This window comes from Carex rostrata, chromosome 17 (genome assembly GCF_964058835.1).
Source record: "Carex rostrata chromosome 17, lpCarRost1.2, whole genome shotgun sequence".
NCBI classification, from domain to species: Eukaryota; Viridiplantae; Streptophyta; class Magnoliopsida; order Poales; family Cyperaceae; genus Carex; species Carex rostrata.
Genome location: NC_135934.1, coordinates 1,993,519 through 2,015,178, shown reverse-complemented (window position 1 = coordinate 2,015,178; position 21,660 = coordinate 1,993,519). Strand labels below are relative to the sequence as shown.

Below are 21,660 nucleotides of genomic sequence, written 5' to 3'. Positions count from 1 at the left end.
AAAAAAGAAAGGATTATTTGGTTTTAAAGATTTAGAGATTAGAGATCACATAATAATTGTGTCAAATAACTTTAGTAGCAAAAGAATGGGAAAGGAGAAGAAACTTATTTGTAAATTAAGAAGAAAGTTTTATCTCATGAAGTTACTTTAAGATGAAACTTACAAATTTTTCAAGGAATCGAATCTCTTGTCTCCTGTGGATAGAAAATTTATGTCTCTAAAGTCACTGATATGTGAGTCCAGAGTGAGTTTTAAGGCAAAATTATATCTAATATTGAAATGTTAAAATTAACTCGGGATCCACATGTCAGTGATTTTAGGAGCAAGAATTTTCTGTCCAGAGAGGGGCAGGTGATCCGGTTCTATAAAAATACTGTTACAATAATATGGTTTGAAAAAAGAAATCAAATCACCTACCTCTCTGTGGGTAGAAAATTTATGTCCTTAAAATCACTCACACATGAAAAATTGATGTCCTTAAAATCACTCACACATGAATCCGGAGTGAATTTTAACATTTAAAATCCGTCAATTACTCAATTATCATTCCAATCTGGATTGAAATTCTTGACAATGCCGACAAAATAATAGCTAGCACTGATTGAATATTCATCAGGGTTCATATTGCATCAAGATTCGTGTCAACAAGGCTTGAGGACTAGTCCGTGTCTTTTATAATAACGTGAAATTTGAGCCAATCCTGATCAATTTGAAAATTCACGGATCCCTTCTGTTATTTGTGCCAATTCGAAACAAACACTTGCTCCTGTAAGAAGGTGAAGGGCTGTAGTTTTACTACTGTTGATAGGATCGTGATGCTTAATTTGTAAGTTGCTAGCTTGCTAATTTCTATCCTGTTTTTGGTGATTTGATTGATTGGGTCTTGATGGTGACCTGAAACAATTCTCGTACCAGTAGCCCCTGGATTTTTTAAACCACGTCGAAATGGACTTGGTTCCAGGGTTTACCAGGAAATATCTTGTTAGTTAAGTCAGGTTCATTTATTTGATTTGGTAACATGTTATTATGTTACGCTAGTAGAAGTTTTTAAGGCGTGATTGGGACACACGCTATAATCCGAGGTTGGTGTGCTTTGACAGCTAACTGTGCTTGAGACACAATTTTCGAATTATATTTATAATTTTTTAGAATTTTTTTTTGTGTCTTCAGTGTATTTTTATAATTTTTTCTAACAAAAGTATAAAAATAGAGGTATATTTTCGAAAAAAAAAAAAAATTAGCCAAGGGTTGGCAAGTATTCACCACTGATTCCATGTGACTCTGCCACTGTTTGTGTACATGGTGGAATCACTTACACTGAATGGGGTTAATTAACCTTTATTTATTTTCAATTTTTTTGTGTTTATATTTAATTTTTTATGTATTTTAGATTAAAATGTCACTGATATTGTAAAATTGACATCATACATATCATTAGAATTTTATGACTGACTTTATAATGTATTGTTCACCCTCATACCTTAAAAATCTGACTCCACCTATGTTTACATACATTCTCTTTCTCGATGTAACCATATTAAGTAATTCAAGTTAATTATTAGAGCATCTTCATCCCAACAACTCTAATTGATTTTTAAATACCAATTAACTACTAAATAGAAATTAAGTCTCTCTTAATTTATAAACCTCCACATCCCTGAAATTAAACTTAGAATTTCTATTAAGACCACGTCAACGATAAAGAAATTTTTTTGCAAGAGAAAAAAAACTTTAGCCAATAATTTCGCCAGCATAAAGTTTATAAATATTTTTTTTAATGAAAAAACTTTCCTACGTAGTTTATGAATAAGAAACTCTCGTCCATTCGTGAAATCAAAATAAAAACTGTCACTTCATATTAAAAATTATAATAATATCCGAGATAGAGATGCTCTATTGCATCATCTTCACTCTCTTGGAACAAAAAAAAAAAAGTCTAAAAATTAATAAAATTAAATTAAATAGAGATTGAAAAGTCAAAGAGTGATAAATGAAGTATTGTCGGTTGCATCATGTTTTCAATATCTTCATGCTTACTTCAAATGATTGTGTTATTGTAGACAATGAAAGCATACCTATTCCTTTTATGAGATCACAAGTACCATCTTTAGAAAAGTATTTGTCTCAAATAGTGTCAAAAATATCAATTAATATTAATTACGGGCCTTTGAAAGATGACAACTTAATTATATCTTATTTTATTATGAAAAGGAAGTTAATCTTTTTTTGGGTGAAAAATGAGGATCAAAGTCATCCTTTGATATTTTAGAATGATAAAAACAAGGTTCATTTGATGAAAATTAATTATAATTTTTAATTCATTCATGGCTGATATAAAAAAAACTGTCAAAATATAAAATCAAATTTCAGCATGTAAACATTAGAAAGAAAATTAATATTGCCATGAGGATCTTAAAAACAAAAATTAAATTTCCAATATTTATTTTTCAGTACAACTGAACATCAATTCCAATGCATTCTTACAAATATTCTCATGTTGTTTGACAAACCGAACATGTTCTAATCGACCATCTGGTCCAATTAATGGTATAATTAGAAAGAGGAGGGTTCAAATGCCTCCATGTTTTTGTGCCTCCATCATGCCTCCATCTCTCTCCATCATTTTCAAAGTTCAAACAGTCGATCCGAACCGCTCAACCTAACCTCCATACTAAAATATGCTTGGAGACCAAATTTTATATTTTTACGATTTTTTTTACTATTTTTTTAGATAGGTACAAAAATACTGTTTTTAGATGGTTCAGATTTACTGATTTTGTACCTATCTAAAAAAATAGTAAAAAAATTCCTAAAAATATAAAATTTGGTCTCCAAACATATTTTAGTATGGAGGTTAGGTTGAGCGGTTCGGATCGATTGTTTGAACTTTGAAAATGATAGAGAGAGATGGAGGCATGATGGAGGCACAAAAACATGGAGGCATTTGAACCCTCCTCAATTAGAAAACATAATTGTTATTGATAAAATCTTATATGATTACTTTATATTTAAATTCCTAACAACAAATTCACATATATACGATGAAATAGCCATTTCTTATATCATTTATATTAACTTGTAATATTTATTGTGAAAGATATATTCACAAGTAATGATTAAAATGATTTTAATTTTATGATACGTGATAAAAGTCAATACTGATAAATTTTAAGTTAAATGGTATTAATTATTTTTGTTAGTGTGTAAAAATGTCACTAGCATCAAAAATTGATTTGATGCGTATCTTGATTATTCAATTATTAAGTTTAATTTGGAAATCAAGTTTTATAAAGTAAATCATCTAATAAAAAAAAATCAAAAGGGTTGGAAGACCCATGATTTGAGCCTTTGAGGGCCACTGCTCCTTTCTCCCTTTAATTACATCAATATAACAATAAAAATATAGATAAAGACGTAAATTTAAACAAAATTGGATGAATTATAATATATTGCTTTTGACCAGTGTTGCAAAATGCGGTTCTATGCGGCGCATATGCAGCCGCATATGCGTATGCGGTTGGAAACCGCATAGGAAAAAACATATGCGGTTCTATGCGGTTCCGCATATGCGGCCGCATATGTTTGTATGCTATAAAATTTATGTATTATGTTGTGATAACTGACTTGTGATATGTTTGTATTATGTTATTTTATGTTCTTTGATATGTTTGTATATGTTGTTTGTGTTTTTATGTTTGTATTTTTATTTTTGTTGTGAGATTATGCATATAATGATACAAATTATATATGAATTCTTATTTTAAAATCCGCATATATTAGTCCGCATAAAAATCCGCATATGCGGTATGCGGTGCCCTTCCGCATACCTTCCGCATACCGCATTTTGCAACACTGCTTTTGACTTTTAATGTAGCCTTTTGTGTTCACATGATACAAGCTACATTGCTTTCAAACAAAATACGGAATGAGATCCGGTGCTTTCAAACAAAATACGGAAAGTAATAGCAGGAAGTTGCTTTTCTAGCAAGAAAAACAACGGATAAAGATCCACAAAATACACAAGTTGCGGCTCATTAATCGCTATACAATAAGCTAGAGAGGCAACTGCCACAGAAGATCGAAGTTGTGTTTCAATTAGTTTGCCTGGACCAGCTAGCCGTAATCCGCGTATTTTGGTTGATGATGTGTCGTGCAGAACCCATCACTAAATCACCGGTCCCTCGTGATCCAATAAGGAAATACCCTACACCAGGTGCACCATCGGTTTGCAGTTGCACCAAGTGCGTAGTGACACGTCAGCGTTTCTCTACAGAAAAAAATTAATCTCTTGCATTTAGGAGTGCACAAAAAACTCGTAACTTGTGATTCGATTAAAAAAAAAATTTGATTCAAAATAAATTAAACACAGTTCGGTTCAAATCGAACTCAAATTGAGTATGGACTCGGTTCAAAACTCTTCTTTTCAGTTCTAACTCTGCTTCAATTTCGAACCAGTTCGGTTCGAAACTGGTTCGAATCGCACCGAATCAAACTCAAACTCTTCTTTTCAGTTCCAAATCCTGCTTGAATTTCGATTAGTTTAGTTTAAACTCGAACTCAAATTAGAATAAGTTGGATTTAGTTCAATTCGTTTGCAGCGCTAAGTTGCATTAGTTTATACCAACTTGTTTTATTCTTGAAATCACGAAGCCAATTATCACCTTAAATTCTAAGTCATTCTCACATTTGAGTGTTAAATATTGTGGTATTTTGAGTTTAATTTGAGGAACAATATGGAAAGTGTACACTCAAAATATTAATTATGTATGTCAGCTTAATTCTAGAATTTGAACATTTCAAATTGACCTACTTCTTAAATTATATGAATTCATGAAAATTGATGATAAATGAACAAATTAAGATAAACTTGTAATACTTATTTTTATTTATTGCTAGCTTTGACTTTAAATTAATAAATAACAAAATTCTAGATTAATCTCAACATTTTTCAATTCAATCGTTTGCGCCTAATTTTTCAAATTTTGGCCATACTCACAAATAAGCTTAATGTTAGTTTTACAAGCCAGAAAATATTTTATATAAAAGTAGAGTGAGTCTATGGTACTATGCATATTACGATTTGTTACTGTGTTACGGCTCTATATTCGAGTTTTTAAATCCTAATGGTCGATCCGAACCGTTCATCTTGTTCTCCATATTAATATGTGTTTGGAGACCAAATTTTACATTTTTTGAATTTTTTTTACTATTTTTTTAGATTGATTGAAAATCACTGTTTTTGGATGGTCCAGAATTTTCAGATCAAGTGATTTTCTAAATATCTAAAAAAATAGTAAATTTTTTTCAAAAAATGTAAAATTTGGTCTCCAGACACATATTAATACGGAGAACAAGATGAATGGTTCGGATCGACCGTTAGGATTTGAAAACTCGAATATAGAGCCGTAGCACGGTAACAACATGTGATATACATAGTACCATAGACTCACTCAAAATTATTTGCTCGAGTAGAAATTTATAAAAATCTCTTAATGACCATCACAGGTGACAAGAGATACTATACATACATTTGTGTATATGCAGGAGCGGATTCACTATTTTCATCAGGAGAGGGTCAAAAGTAGCGAATTGGTTTTAAATAACTAATCGAGTTCAAATTCATTATCTAACTAGGTATTAGATAATTTTCAATGCTCTAACTTCTACTCCTAATTGATAGAATTCAAAAAATTTGACAGTTGCCCGCTCTCTGGCTCAAAAAATTCCAATACCTCATTTTTTTCATACCTCATCATATCTCATATTTTATATTTTCGTTTTTAAAATCCAAATTATCGATCCGAACCGTTCAACAAAATATTTATACTAAAATATGCATGGAGATGAAATTTTATATTTTTTGAAAGTTTTTTGCTATTTTTTAAGATATGTACAAAATCACTGTTTTTGAACCGTTAAAAAAACAGTGATTTTCTACCCATCATAAAAAATAGTAAAAAATTTCCAAAAATTATAAAATTTCATCCCTAACCATATTTTAGTATGGATATCATGTTGAACGGTTCAGATGGATAATTTAGACTTTAAATATGAAGAAAATGAAGATATAAAATATGAGGTATGATGAGGTATAAAAAAAAAATGAGGCATTGGAAGCCTCTCATATAGAATTGTGCTTCACGAAGTAAAAATATGTCATTATTTTTTTTCTTTTTTTCAATATCTTCCACATTTCTCACGTTATATGAGGAATTTTGCGAATCTAAAACCACGAATGTATTCTACGCAATTTTATCTTTCAAATGAGATTCATGATGACGTACTTTCGGATTCATCATCACACAAGTATTTATACCTCATTGTGCAAGTATTTATATCGCATCATACAAGTATTTATACATATAATTGTAAGTATTTATCTCCAATCGTGGACCCCGCATCTCCGCATCACATTTCCCTAATCGTCCCTGCGTCAACTTTTCTCTAACAAAAATAGTTGACCACATAGGTATAAATACTTTAGTGCATAGATATAAATACTTGTAATACTTGATATTAATACTTTTAAATGTCAGCAGTGTTATATGTAAAAAATACTAGGTATAAATACTTAAATGACGAGGTATAAATACTTGTATGATGATGAACCCGAAAGTATGTCATCATGGATCTCATTTGAAAGATAAAATTGTGTAGAAGACGTTCGTAGTTTTAGATTCGCAAAATTTCTTATAGATTTTGAGAAATGTGGACAAGATTGAACAAATAAAATTGGGGGTACAATGGAGGGATGAGAGTGCGGGTACTCATATCATCTCCCTAAAAATATTAAATCTTACTAGAAACAAAAACTTTATATTTTTTTTAGATTGTCTATACTATTCTATTTTTGCAAGAAGAAAAATATTGTCACTGGACATTCCAAAAAACTGGATCAATAAATTTCCGTCCAATAAAAAAAAATTACACTGTTTTTGTTTACGTTACAATTTTTTTATATGTAGATCAAATTGAACAACAATATTGTTGTTCAAACATAAATAGTGTTCGAAGACTATTTATCATGATTTAGCTTATTTTGTTGTTGTTGTTGTTGTTACTGCTGTTGCTGTTTTTAAATATTTTATTAATTTTGTTCGGAAACATAAAATCGGTGGTTCTGGCTTTGGGGATGGGGTGTGTGTGTGTGTATTTTTGGATTATTGAACTTACTTTATTTGGAAGATATACCAATATAGAAAATAATATATTTATTTTATTTCACTGGAACCAATAATACTATTTATATAGGCTAGTTTAATATCTAAATCTCGTGTGATATCATTTGGTGTAATTTCAATATATTAAAATTTTATTTCTGACAAGTAAATATCAACTAATTATTCCATAAAGATCCATCAAACTTTCTTGTTTGCTTCTTACTCTTTTATGTGGTCCAATATACAACCACTTACCATATATCTATATCATATAGGGGTGCAAACGGATCGGATGGTACTCAATCCATATCCGTATCCGTATTTTTTTTGGGATACGGATACGGATTGGATAGTAATCGGATACGGATACGGATCGGATATTAAACGGATACAGATACGGATCAGATATTTTCGAATACGAATACAGATACAGATATAGATATAATTCGGATTTCTAATTCAAAATATATATCTAATTAACTAAAATTCACCAACATAAATATAACTTTAATTAAAAATACCAACACAAAATATCCTCTTTAAAGATATTATAATACAAAAGATAAATAGACACAAAAAAAATTCTCTCAAGTCTTAACATATCCGGATATCCGAAAAATTAAAATATTCAGATCCGGATAATTATCCGTATCCGTATCTGATTCCGAAACTCAACCCGTATCCGTATCCAAATCCGCATAAAAAAATCCGTATCCATATCCGAATCTGCAACTATCTGTATTCGAAAATTCGAATCCGCAAAAATTCAGATACAGATCCGGATTCGGACAGGTAATATCCGACCCGTTTGCACTCCTAATATCATATAGATCAAGATATACACGGAACAATTTATTTAATTTAGCAACAGAAATAAAATAAAATAATAGCAGCATCAGCAACAACAACAATAATTATAGTAACAACAATACTAATTATAGTAATAATAATGAAAAATAGTAACGGCCCTCACATTTTTTCCTAATTGAAGAACGGATTCGAATAAAATAAAAATAATATTAATAATATTAATAGTAAAAAAAATAGTAATGGTAACAGTAACAGCCATCGTATTTTTTTTTTCTAATCGAAAAACGGAGTTCTGCAAGCAAGTCGACAACTCGACGAAACATGAATTCAGATCCAGTGCAATGCCTGAATTAGAGGTGTTAACGGGTACGATACGGGCCGGATGAAGATATTTTCATATTCGTATCTGTTATGATAACAATTTTTTTTTTAACTTTTATCCATCTTTTTGAATATGGTACGGGTCGGACAAATGGATAAAAAAGTGCCATTAATACTTTGATTTGTGTTGTCGATAAAATAGTTTTTAAAACAAGAAAAAAAGAATAAATGAATAAAACTAATTTGTATTATGAAAATTTAATAAAATACAAAACTTTATCGTATCACGCAACATCTTCATACAAATATTTATCTATATATATAATTTTATTTATAAAAATTATCTTATACAAAAATATAGTAAATCCTGCTCTTGCCTGTATAGGGGTCCTTTAATGATAGTGCGGATCTAGTCTGTACGAATTTTGAAACAGATCAGATAGTTCAGACTCAAAAGATTCTCTTTTGAGTTAATGCAGAGGATATGAATTCATACCTGATTGAGTGAAGTTAGATCTGAGTCGTAAGTTTTAACTTGGCACGAATCTCAAAACGGACTCCTATACTTAAAGCGGAGCCAGTATTTTCACCATAAAAGCAATTCACTGTTTACTGCATCCCGTTTGACGTCTGCGTAACAAAAAAGTACACTGTCTTTATTGAAAAATGCCACATTCTGATAAAATACAGCTTGACCTTTCTAACCTCCTTTATTAAATTCATTTAATGGTTTCTTCGTAACTTGTATTTAAAGGATGGCACTATCACTGTAGAGAGAAAATCTCTCTTTCTTCCTCCTCTCTCTCTCCTCTCTCCTCTCTCCTCTCTCCGGTGAAAGCCTGCCTGTCTTTCAACGATTAAATGCTTCAAATTTTCGTACTGGCGATTTTTAATTCCAGTTTTTTCGCATACTGGCGAATCTGATGCCAGCAGCTTCCCCTTAAATAAATGAAGACATCACAGGTGAGGTATCGCCATTATTAAACTATATTTTGAGAAATTAATTAGATAACAACTCAACAAGGGTAGATTATCATTTACAGGATTCTCCAGTTGCTGCAGAAGAACCTCCGACAACTCAAGTTGCGCATGAAGTGCAAGGTAACCAGTCAAATCCAGTAGGTGCTGCTGAGGCGCCAACAGCTGATTCAGGCTCTTTATCAGTTGTGAGTAGTGATAATAGAAAGGTCTCTCGTGAAGATATTGAGCTTGTAAGATTCAATTATTTTCTCCTTTTTTTGTTTTGTTTCCGTTTTCCATTTCTCAAAAGAAAATTCTGGCCTATTTCTCCGAAATCTCAGATTTCAGGCACGTACTCAATGAATTCAATTATGTCAGAAATGCGCTCCAATGCTTAATTTTATGTAACTCTCAGATTTTTTTTTGTTCTTAAGTTTTTTTTTTTTTTTTTTCAATTGAGATGGTGTTCCTTCTTTTTTTTGTTCCTTTTTTTTCAAGGGAAGATTTTATTGGATTAAATTGATAAATATACACAATATTTAAATTTTACAGGGTTATATTTGATATTAAAGGTTTTTGGAAGAGTACTGAAGAAATTCACTTCTGTTGCATTCACGTTTTGCATTCAATTTTGTTGGCAATTAATGTAATTTAGTTGGGTGATTTTTCCTGATATGGAATACTACAGTTTGTCCATTTAGTTGGTAGTTGGTTGTTGTAAATTCTTCTTTTTTTGGGTTCATTTCTAAATTCTGACAACCTGTGATTCTGTTACAGGTGCAAAATTTAATAGAACGCTGTCTCCAGCTTTACATGAATAAAGGAGAGGTGGTTCGAACTCTCTCTACTCGCGCTCGAATAGAGCCTGGTTTTACTACTTTAGGTTAGTTTTTCTCATTTCTTAATTCATGCGGCAATTGCATTGTGGTTTAAATTTGTGTGTGTGTGTTCTAATAATCCTTTTGTTTGGAAACCTTTGCCGAGCCACCCAATTTCCACACTGAACTCCTGATACTATACCAGTAACATGTGCTAAAAAATATATGTTTTTCTCTGTGTTTAGTATGGCAAAAGCTGGAGGAGGAGAATTCAGAGTTCTTCAGGGCATATTACATAAGGCTAAAATTGAAAAAACAAATAATAATGTTTAACCATTTACTGGAGCATCAGTACCATTTGATGAAGTACCCTGTCCCACCTAAGGTCCCCCTAGCTCCTATGCAAAATGGGATCCATCCAATGCCTGGTAATTTGTTGTCTTCTCATAGGGTAAGGCTAAGGTGCTATGGGTTGCATAGCGACCTACGGTGCTACGGCTCAATATTCGAGTTTTTAAAATCCAAACAGTCAATCCGAACCGTTCATCTTGTTCTCCATATTAATATGTGTTTGGAGACCAAATTTTATATTTTTTGGAAATTTTTTACTATTTTTTTAGATAGATAGAAAATCAAATATCTGAATGGTGCAGAATTTTTTAGATCAACTGATTTTCTACCTATCTAAACAAATAGTAAAAAATTTCCAAAAAATATAACATTTGGGCTCCAAACACATATTGATATGGAGAACAAGATGAACGGTTCGGATCGACCGTTCGAATTTTGAAAACTCGAATATTGAGCCGTAGCACCATAGGCCTCTATGCAACCTATAGCACCTTAGCCTTGCCCCTTCTCATATGATGCCTTTTATTAATTTTTTTTACAATTTTTCCCCTTCAACTTTATGCATGTTTAAAGTCAAGTACTGAAATATTCTGTAGTATCACGTGAGTTGCTATACCTTTTCCCTTCAATAATCAAAAGTTGATATAAAATTCGTTTCCTTTTCATTAAACTGGAAACTTTGTGAATTACACTCAATAATTCACAGTATATTCAAAAGTACCCCTACTGTTTTTATATCTGAAACTTGCACCCATGATTAGTGAGATATTTTCGTATAAAAGCCAACTGTTTGATTAGCATGGTGGAAAAGATGTGTTCCACAAAACTTGCTGACAATATAAAGTCGACCAATTTTGATTAGAAATTGCGAGTGTTTCTGAACTGTTACAAGAACTTTTTGAGTTATCATGGACAAACTATCGGGGTATTTTTGTCAATTTTAGTTGTTTAACCTTTGATTTAGATGGTGGGTTATTTTTTGGTATTAACCCAAAATGTTGGGTGTTATGTGATATTTATTGGTACCACTGGCAAAGAAACAGTAAAATATCTGTAACAAGTACTGTAACAAAATAGAAGTTTCAGCCACAAGTTTAAATTTTAGTATGGAGTTTCTATTAAGCATAAAAGTGAAGTGGTGTGTGCAGTACAGTTAACAACCTACCAATGGGATATCCGGTACTACAACAGCCTCCAATACCACCTGCTGGTGGGCCCCACCAGCTTGATCCATCTGGCTGTGGAATGTCCAGCTGTCATGTTGTCAACGGCATCCCTGCTCCTGCAAATTACCATCCTATCCGTATGAACTCTGGAAATGAGTAAGATCTAAATTTAGCCCCAAATTTTCAATGGAAATTCACCCTTTTCTGTTAATTACCTTTTTATCTGACTTGAAGGTGCGTTTGGGTGACACAAGAATAGCGCTAACCCAGGAATAGCTGCTATTCCTGACGAGCTATTCTCAACAACACGTTTGGGTGAAAAAAAACACTATTATCAACAAAGGAATAGCTCGGATTAGCTGCTATTCCGCTATTCCTTAGAAATGTCGGGTTAGCTGCTATTCCGAACTCAGGAATAGCTGCTATTCCGAGCTATTCTTTGTTTCATCCAAAAGGGTTTTGATGGGGTGAAATGTTTGTAGTATACCTTAATTAAAGGGTGGTACCTTTTTTTTTTTTTTGTTATCAGGGGGGATGTACCTTGTGATAATCTGATGAAGTTCACTAACAGCTGTAAATTTGCAAACAATTGCCTAAAAAAATACACAATCAAGATTTACTATACTAATTGGGTGGTTTCTTCCTTTCAGATTAGATCTTGCTCCTTTCCTTTCCTATTTTTTTTTTTTTTTTTTTTTTTTTTTTTTTTTTTTTTTTTTTTGTGTGGTATTGAACTGGTCTGCTGGGATAGGAAGGTACAATAGATATAGAAACCCACTGCACAACAAACAAATAGTGTTAATATTAAATTCAAAACAGAGAGAAAAATATAAGATGGAAAATGTAAACTCAAAACAGATGAAATTGGGACAGCAATGAATGTTGAAACAGAAAATTCAGAGTCGCACAAGTAACTTTTTCTTCTCCACGGTATCGACATTTTAATAATAAGTGTTTTTTTTCTTTGCTTAATGAAGTATGGTGATAGACAATGGAGCAGGATTACCTGAACCAACTGCTCCTGCGGGCCGACCTGCCACTGGTACAATGTCAGCTATGTCAGATATGGCCGTGAGCCCTTCATCAGCTGCTTCAAGCAACCACTTCCCCTTCACCCCAACGGAAATATCGGGCATGGGCATGGACCCATCAGCCTTGGACCCGACTTTTGCCTCGGATCCAGGAGGCCTACAGCTTGGGCCTGACGGTGGGGTCGGTTCATCGAGGGATTCTATCAGTCGGTCATTTGGGCAGCTTTGGAATTTCAGCCTTTCAGATTTGACTGCCGATCTCACTAGCTTGGGAGGTAATTCCTTCTTTTTTATTTCATTTTTTGTTGTTTGAACCTGGCACACGTCATTCATGATCATGAGCCACATACTGGTACTGCCATCAACTGGTATTTTAAACTTTTAAATCTAGAATGTTTTCCACAGCATCAGGTCTGATTCCATCTGGTCCGGTCAAAAGAAAACAAAACGGGACAGTTAATTCCTGTAGACCTTTATTTTTACTCATCCAATTCGTCATATTACTTTATATGGCAGATTTAGGAGCACTTGAGAACTACACAGGAACTCCATTCCTCCCATCAGATTCTGACATCTTACTTGACTCCCCGGAACAAGATGATATAGGTAAGTTCCTCCCATCAGATACTGACATCTTACTTGACTCCCCGAACCACGATGATATAGGTAAGTTTCTTAATGATATTTTCTTTTGGTTTGCATATAGCGGATCTGTACATACTGCACACCTTGAAACGCCCAAATCCACATCCACATGCACATTTTTTTTTTTTTTTTTCTGGATTTGTGTGGGGGGGTATTTTGAGAAACTCTTAAAATGGTAGTATATAATAACAGAAGATGTATTAGCTCTAATTGCATATATTCAATCTTTTATTTTTCTTACTTTTAGTTGAGGAGTATTTTGCGGATCCAATTACTGGGCCAACTCAGTCAGATGAAGAAAAATCATAGAAAGGGCTAGACAAAGAAGATTTAAGCTTCTTTAGATCTGATGATTTTAGGTTATATAATTAGCATGAACTAGAACTAGTGTTGCCCACGGCAACTAGTTGAGATGTTACATCTTATCATCCCCTCAATTTCATGCTTTCTATATTTGTGGCATGATGAGGATTGAGGGCACTTATTCTTGCTGTATTTTGTCTGTCTGAGAATTTTGTAGCAACTAAAGAGCTATAATTATTCCTAATATATACACTGAACTGATGGAATACTTCAAACTGTTTTCTTTTTCTTGATTTTAAGTGACTTGATGCAGTGACACTGGGACAGTTGATTCCTTTTAACTCATTCTCATCCAAACAAAAATGAACTGTTGGACTATCTGTTTAGGGGAGTAGAAGGTATAGTTACTATGCGTTTGGATCGTCAAGTATAGCATTAATTCTGTTTTTGGGTTAGTGACTATTATAGCACTAACCCGAGAATAGCACAGCTATAGTTTGATATTTGGATAGAGCAAGAATAGTACTAACTCACTATTCTTTGTTTGTCTTATATGGGTTAACTCACTATTCTACTAACCCAATCAAAAGTTGAGTTAGCTACTATTCTCAAATTTGAAATTAGCTCTATTCTTGCTCTATTCTTTGTTTCATCCAAACGTAATAGAGCTATTCCTGGGTTAGCGCTATTCTTGCTAACCCATCCAAACGATGGAATAGTGCTAACTTTAGGTTAGTGCTATTCTTGCTATTCCTAAATTCGTGAGAATAGTGAGCTAACTTCACTAGAGAATAGCTATAATACCTACTGTTGAGAATAGTAGGTTAAGAATAGTTAGAATAGCTACTATTTAAGAATAGCGCTAACTCAAAAGCTATTCGGAATGTTGTTTGGATTGAACATTTAGAATAGCGAGAACAACGATTGAACATTTGAGAGAGTAGTTTGCTATTTCATGTTTTTGTAGGAATAGCGAGAACAACGCTATTCTCGCTGTAGCACTGTTCTCGCTATTCTCGCTATTCAGTAAAATGGTGAGCTAATTCACGAAAGACAAACAAAGAACAATCTATATTTACCAACCCAAACACATTCAAATGGAGAATAGTAGTTTAGAATAGTGCTAATCCGGTTTAGTGACTATTTTTCACCCAAACGCAGGGGTGCAAACGGGTCGGATATTACCCGTCCGAATCCATATTCGAATTTTTGCACCATGAAAGAATTTTTTTTGTCTATTTATCTTTTGTATTAGAATATCTTTAAAGAGGATCTTTTGTGTTGGTATTTTTAATTAAAGTTATATTTATGTTGGTGAATTAATTAGATATATATTTTGAATTAGAAATCTGAATTATATCCGTATCTGTATTCGTATTCGAAAATATTCGATCCGTATCTGTATCGGTTTAATATCCGATCCGTATCCGATTACTATCCGATCCGTATTCGTATCCGTATCCGATTACTATCCAATCCGTATCCGTATCCGATTACTATCCGATCCGTATCCGTATCCGATTACTATCCGATCCGTATCCGTATCCGATTACTATCCGATCCGTATCCGTATCCATATTCGAAAAAAAAATACGGATACGGATATGGGTTGAGCACTATCGGATCCGTTTACACCCCTACCCAAACGCATCCAATGTTTGGATCATGGGCTCATGGCAAATGCTATTTTGTCAAAATTTGTTTTAAATTCACGGGTTGAATTTGTTTTGTAATATCATTTTTGGGCCTTGCGATAGCCCACTTTTTGTAAAATTTGATCAAGTTATCTTCTTTCTTTGGTTTGGGGGAAATCAGAACCAGGTGATATTAACATAAGAGCCTTTTTACAGACGTTTGGAAAGACTCGACTGATCCAGTGGCAACTAATTTTCGGTTCAGTATTGAATATAAGAAATTCTATTTTCTTTTAAAATTCAGTAAACATTCAAAACCAGGTTTTATAGAACTAAAAAAAAAAGTTGTTATAGTGTCCCTCAAAAAAATTACTTTATGGTGTAACTTAAGGCTGTAAGGAACACTTTAAAATTTGTACTTAACCATTCAAATCAGACGGTGTTGACTCCGGTGAAGATTTTGAGAACAATTTCTAATTCATACAGCACACAGATAATAAAATTAAAACAACACTGCATATAACTCATACGCTTCATGAATCAATAATTGTTTTGTCAAAATATTTGCCTGTTGACACCGGTATCTAGTGACAGATGGTAATATAAGAAAAAGGGTGCTAAGCCACTCTTATAAATTAAAAAATTATATATTTGTTCATTAAATTTTGTATATGTCAATATTGTCAGCCTCCCTTATAAAATGAAATTACATTTACATTTGATATTTTAGCTTCTTCAATCTCAATTTTTTAGATCTGCTCCTAGCGATACTGCAGAGTAAACTAGGGGTGCAAACGGGTTGGATATTATATGATTCTATCCGAAAATTAGATTCGGATATCCAATATCTGAATATCTGCGCGGATCCATATACGAATATGGTTTAAATTTTAATTATATGTATCCGAATAATAGATATATACTATATATATAGGTATATAGTTTAATATATACTAAGAAAAAGATCATATTATTTATTATTATAAAATGCGGATATCCGTATCTGTATCCAATAAATAAAAGCAAATACGGATATAGTTTTGTCACTATCCGATATCCGATCTGTTTGCACCCCTAGGCCTAGGGTAAACTCCATCAGGTGTGTGAGGTCAGACGGTGTGCTGCTTTGAGAAGTGACAAGTAATGAGCTTCCTTTTCCTTTTTTTTGAACACAGAGGGATTAATAAATTAATTAATTATTTTGCCTTTGTTGACTGCCAGTGCCGGGTCATGATATTAATTTGTGGGCTAGGCATCCGGCTTAATTGGTACGGAAATTAGGAAGTTTAGTTTAATACTTTTCAAATCAAATCATCTTGTCAGTTGTCATAGTTCAAGTAATTCGTGCATGTAACGTCGTAATTAAACCTTAAAATACCCAATTGATCACGTAGCAGTGTAGCACTACAAAGGTGCCGAATAAATATACTTCTAGTTCTAGCACTCATGTACAATTTAATTAATTAATTTTATTTTTCATGAACTAATAAAAATCAGAACAAGTGCAATTATATATATTACAACGATACAATTGTTGCTTTTTTTACTTATTAGTGACTAGCAAAAATAATATTTAAAATATTAAGAATGACTGTTTAGGATATTTGTATATTTCAGTGATAATTTGAGGTGAATTAAACCACTAATGTTTTCTTTTAAATAAGAATTTAGTTAATACCAGTATATATTTGTTTTTAGATGATATATAGTTCAAACCGTTAATGAATTTAAAAAAAAAAATCTATCCATCTAATTAATCTATTGAGTGCATTACAAGTATAAAGATTGCCTCAACCTTTTCTTTTAGTTTAAATTGCTTTGGCATCAATTTTTGTTTTTTCAGGATGTTAGTAGCTAGAAATGGCGAGCTAATATATTGTAAATTTCTCATTATATATATCACCATGCACAATTTCTTTGCAAATTAATGAGATAAAAATGCTACTAAAAAGATCTTATAAAATATACAAATTAGATATTGAGAATTAGTCATTGATCTATTGGCGAAGATAATATTTTTCGTGTAGCAGATCACATATATATTTGAAATTCGAAAAAAAAAAATTATTTGTAAATATTAAATAGTTGAATAACTTGCACTTTAACCTTTACTAAAAAAAAAAAAACATCAAATTGGATATGAAAAAAAGTTCTACAAAAACAAATAAAAATAAAAAATAAAAAATAAAGGAAAAGAACAAACGACCTTAACTGCAGGAGTGCCGTGCATGTGCTGCTCCGGAATTGTATCGTTGTAATATAAAAGAGCCATAATTTCTGCTTATTGTTCCTTATTAAGTAAATCATCATTTAATTTATTGGATTATCCTATGATGAATTTTGCACCAAACTCGCCCGCTGTTACCCGGGACTGAAAATAGACGAGATTCATATCTTTTGTTTTAATTAGCATTAATTGAGTGTTGACTGTTGTTGTATGTTGCCTTCTCAAGGATCACGTGATAACTAAATTAAAACATTTTTTTTGAAGCAAATGGGGTCCCAAAAAGAGAAGTTTAGAAAAACAAAAGCAAAGAAAATAGAATTGGAGAAATTTGGGGGGCGATAATGGCGGAGCCAGTGGCGCGTTCTCCGCCATTTTTGTCTATCCCTATTCCCCACTGAAGCAATCTTTAGCTTACTCTTTTTCTTTTGCAAATGCCTCAAAAAGAGTAAGGATTTTAACAGAGCTGTTTTGGCTTCATGCAGCGCACAAACCATATGCTTCTTTGTTTTGATTTTATAGTCCGTGTGCTGCATGAAGCCAAAACTACTCTGTTAAAATCTTTACCCATGGGGTCAAACTAAACCTTTGAAGATATGCAGCTTTGGACCCCATCTTAACTAGAAAATCTACATTGTATAAATAAAATGTGCTTAGCGGTTTCTACTTTCTCCAGACCTCATTTTGTACAATAATAATGGCGGATAGATAGTGCGGAATAAAAAATTGAGAAATTTGATAACAATTATATTGAAATAACATATCGAAATGCTGGGCTCTCCTCATTTTGTGCAAAATTTGAAAAACATCAGTGGAGCAAAATTGATATATTTACCAATTTTGACAAAATCATCAAACTTTAGATAAAATGGAAAAATTTCTAGTGTACCCATTCAAATTTTCAAAATAGTCAATTTCTCTATCAAAACATTGAAATTTCTTATTTCTCCATTCTAAATTGAAATCTTTTCTAATATCCCCATGTGTTGATTAAAGCTGAAATTTAAGATTAATTTATAATTTAATTATGTTTTCAAGTTTAAATATCTACTTTGCCCTTTTTAAAAATGAGATTTTCTTTCTTCTTACCCACTCCATTGCTTCTGTTAATAGTATCTTCACCAAAAAATTCTTTCCCAGCAAAACATTTCTCGAATACCCCTTTTAGTTGCTTTAGCACACCAAATGAATTAGCAATTTTCTGCCTTCATCTCCTCCGTAGCAGCTTTCAAGATATCAAGAATTAACTGTACAAACTGCACGAGAAAAATGAAATGAAATATTAAGTCGTTACTTTTGTAATTTATCTCCAAACTCATAAGATGGCAGTTCAATTTCGAATAAATTTGCTCTGATTAGTCCAATTTCGTTCGAATATTTTCCGTCTAGACATTGGACTTTGATGCAATCAGAAAAAAAAAAAAAAAATTAACGTGATTGTTACTGCTTTTTGAGTCATTTTTTACTTCTTATTTTTATTTTTAATGTGGTATCTGTGTAGTATGTTTGTATGTGTCCAGATTCCTTCGCTTCTCCATGGGCCCATTGTGCAGTTTGAGCTGCAGTATTGCCTTTAATTTTGACATCTTATCATTTCTATGCTAATGGCAGCGAAGGGGCAAAATAGAGGTGGAGAAGAAGAAATGAGATCTCTAGAACTAGAAGAGGGGAAAAATAGGTATTTAAACTTGAAAACATAATTAAATTATAAATTCATCTTAAATTTTCATATTTAATCAACACATGGGGATATTAGAAAAGATTTCAATTTAGAATGAGAAATAAGAAATTTCAATGTTTTGATAGGAAATTGACTATTTTGAAAGTTTTAATGGGTACACTTAGAAATTTTCCCTAGATAAAAATTAGGTTCAATTTTTCAGCACTATAACCAAACAAAGTTAATACAAAATAAGAGCACGACCCTTATTGTCATTAAGAAAAAATATTTCATATAAAAATAGTTTTGTTTTTTAACATATACAATTAGTTTCAACTAGTTTTCTGTAGTTTTCTTTCTCAAAATCCTTAATTTGTACGTTTAAACTTCCGTGCAAATTGTTTAATATCTTAAATAGTGAGACGGTTATGAAATACTAGGATGATTTTAAATCGCTTGTAGATTCAATTTTTTTTTTTTTTTTGAAACCAGAGGCTGTAGATTCAAATTCTTATGGAAATAAATTGTAATACAGGATCTGGCCTTCTTGTATTAATTATAATTCCAATACATTTTAAGGAAATAGTCTTATTTACTATCTTTTCATAGAAGAAGATTCTTTCATTAATCAATTTTTTTCTTAATATTGAATATAATAAATCTGCTGAAACTTTTGTATATATAGAAATTTATATGAAATAATAAAGGGAAATAGAATAAGTTGCTTTATTTTTCGATGTGGTAGAAGAATCTGTAAATAAATTCAGATACAAAGGTTGGAGTTGATAATTTTTTTGAATCCAAAACATTTAAACTGCATCACATTTTTTTATTTTTTTTTGTGTGAGAATGCTTGATAGAGACTATATATCAAGATAAACCGCATCACATTTGTTATATGAACTTAACACATGGAATTCATTTTTTCCTGTCATTCTCTCTCCCTCTTTGTTCCTTTTTATTTTTTTTATTTTTAATGATAGCCCGTAGATTCTATCCACTCACACACTTACACATTACATTTCTACACATATAGGATTTGAACTCTTGTCATTCTACAGAATGACTTATACCACTACCAACTGCACTAAACAATGGTGACATATCAGCGTTTTTTTTTCTCAACCTCTCTCTCCACATATCTGAATTCCCCCCCTCTCCTATATCATTCTCCCCACCACATTCCCACACATATAGAATTTGAACCCTTGTCATTCTGTAGGAGGACTTATACCACTACCAACTACACTAAGACTCAGCTCCAAAAAGGGGTACGTAGAGGGAAGGGAAGGGAGAAACACTGTGCGGAGGAGAAATTTCGCCAGATCTTCCAATTCACCTGCTCCAAAAGAGGCGAAATGGAAAGCGAGCGAAGGGGAAAGAGACTGTGCTGAGGGGAGTTTTATGTTGAGTTTTGACGAAATCATTCACTCTCAAATTAGGGTGGAATGGAGGTGAAATGAATGCGTTCTCTTCCCTTCTCCTTCCATTAATGACGATTTAACCCCATTTTGTGAAGCACAGCCTAAGCAATAGTAATATATCAACTTTTTTTTTTCCTGAACCTCTCTCTCCATATATCTAAATATTTTTCCCTTTCTTGTATCTTTCTCTCCACCCTCTGAGTCTCTCTCTCTCGCTTTCTCTTCCTTTCTCTCCCCACCCTCTTTCAAATTCTCTCTCATTTTTGCCATTTTAATCTTAAATATTGTATCCGATTTTTTTTCGAATTTATTAGAGATCCAAAATTTTGTATAGTTAGTGTTATTTTACTCCTGAATTTCAGAAAAAAAAGAAATTTCTAATTCAATGTTTGGAGATGAATTTTTTTTTTCAAATCCTTCTATAAATCTAAAAATAATGATACTCGTTCTATTTTTCTATATTATCTTAGAAAAAAATAAAAAAAAATCTCAAACTGCTTGCAAAATCAACTGTTTGAAAAAAGAGTTATAATTGTACATTCCTATCTGTATTATTATATTTGCATCCGAATATGTTTATATTTTTCAATATTTTTTATATACGACGATGAAAATATTTTTACCTTTGTTACTATGAATGAAAAGTTTGATAATTATATTTTTACTTGATCGACTTTATATTTAACTTGGACTTATAAATTATAATTATTGGCGAATCCAAGTAGATATAAGGATCAGCAAGTGTCTACTTCTGAATTTAATTTTTTTTCTTCTTTTGAGCTAGTACTAATTATTTAATGTATCTACCCTTGACTTGATGTAGTGTCTATTCCTGACTCGAATTAATCTGATTTTTGAAATGATTTCATCGAATCTTTGGTCGATTTTGCGTATTTTTTTTTCCGGATATACAATGCTTTATTTCATAATTAAAATGAAAGAAAAGAAGAAAACAAGAAAGATCTGATGGTGGTACCTATTATTACAATTCTAAGAAAATGGATCGGTCGTACTTTTTGGGCCTTATTCAAACTTATATTTCAATTAAATTTTTATCTAAGTTTTGACTTTAATTTGCTAATTGATTAAGAACAGTCCCACTTTGAACTGTGTCAAACGAACTTTTAATTAGCTTATAAAAAATATTTCTATA

General features: G+C 32.0%; 1 protein-coding gene across 3 annotated transcripts; it reads left to right on the top strand.

Moving 5' to 3' along the window:
• The first annotated feature begins 8,979 nt into the window (after positions 1-8,979).
• LOC144568223 (uncharacterized) lies at positions 8,980-13,856 on the top strand. Of its 3 annotated transcripts, none has more exons than XM_078318489.1 (8): positions 8,980-9,254; positions 9,335-9,502; positions 10,029-10,134; positions 10,315-10,497; positions 11,574-11,742; positions 12,564-12,892; positions 13,134-13,223; positions 13,510-13,856. In XM_078318489.1, exons 1-8 carry the CDS (start codon positions 9,240-9,242, stop codon positions 13,569-13,571), a joined length of 1,122 nt encoding a protein of 373 aa, XP_078174615.1. In that variant the 5' UTR covers positions 8,980-9,239; the 3' UTR covers positions 13,572-13,856. The 3 variants fall into 3 exon arrangements, with proteins under 3 accessions (XP_078174615.1, XP_078174614.1, XP_078174616.1); XM_078318488.1 differs by having other exon boundaries at positions 9,018-9,254; positions 13,134-13,283; XM_078318490.1 differs by lacking the exon at positions 10,315-10,497 and having other exon boundaries at positions 9,097-9,254; positions 13,134-13,283.
• The last annotated feature ends 7,804 nt before the right edge of the window (positions 13,857-21,660 follow it).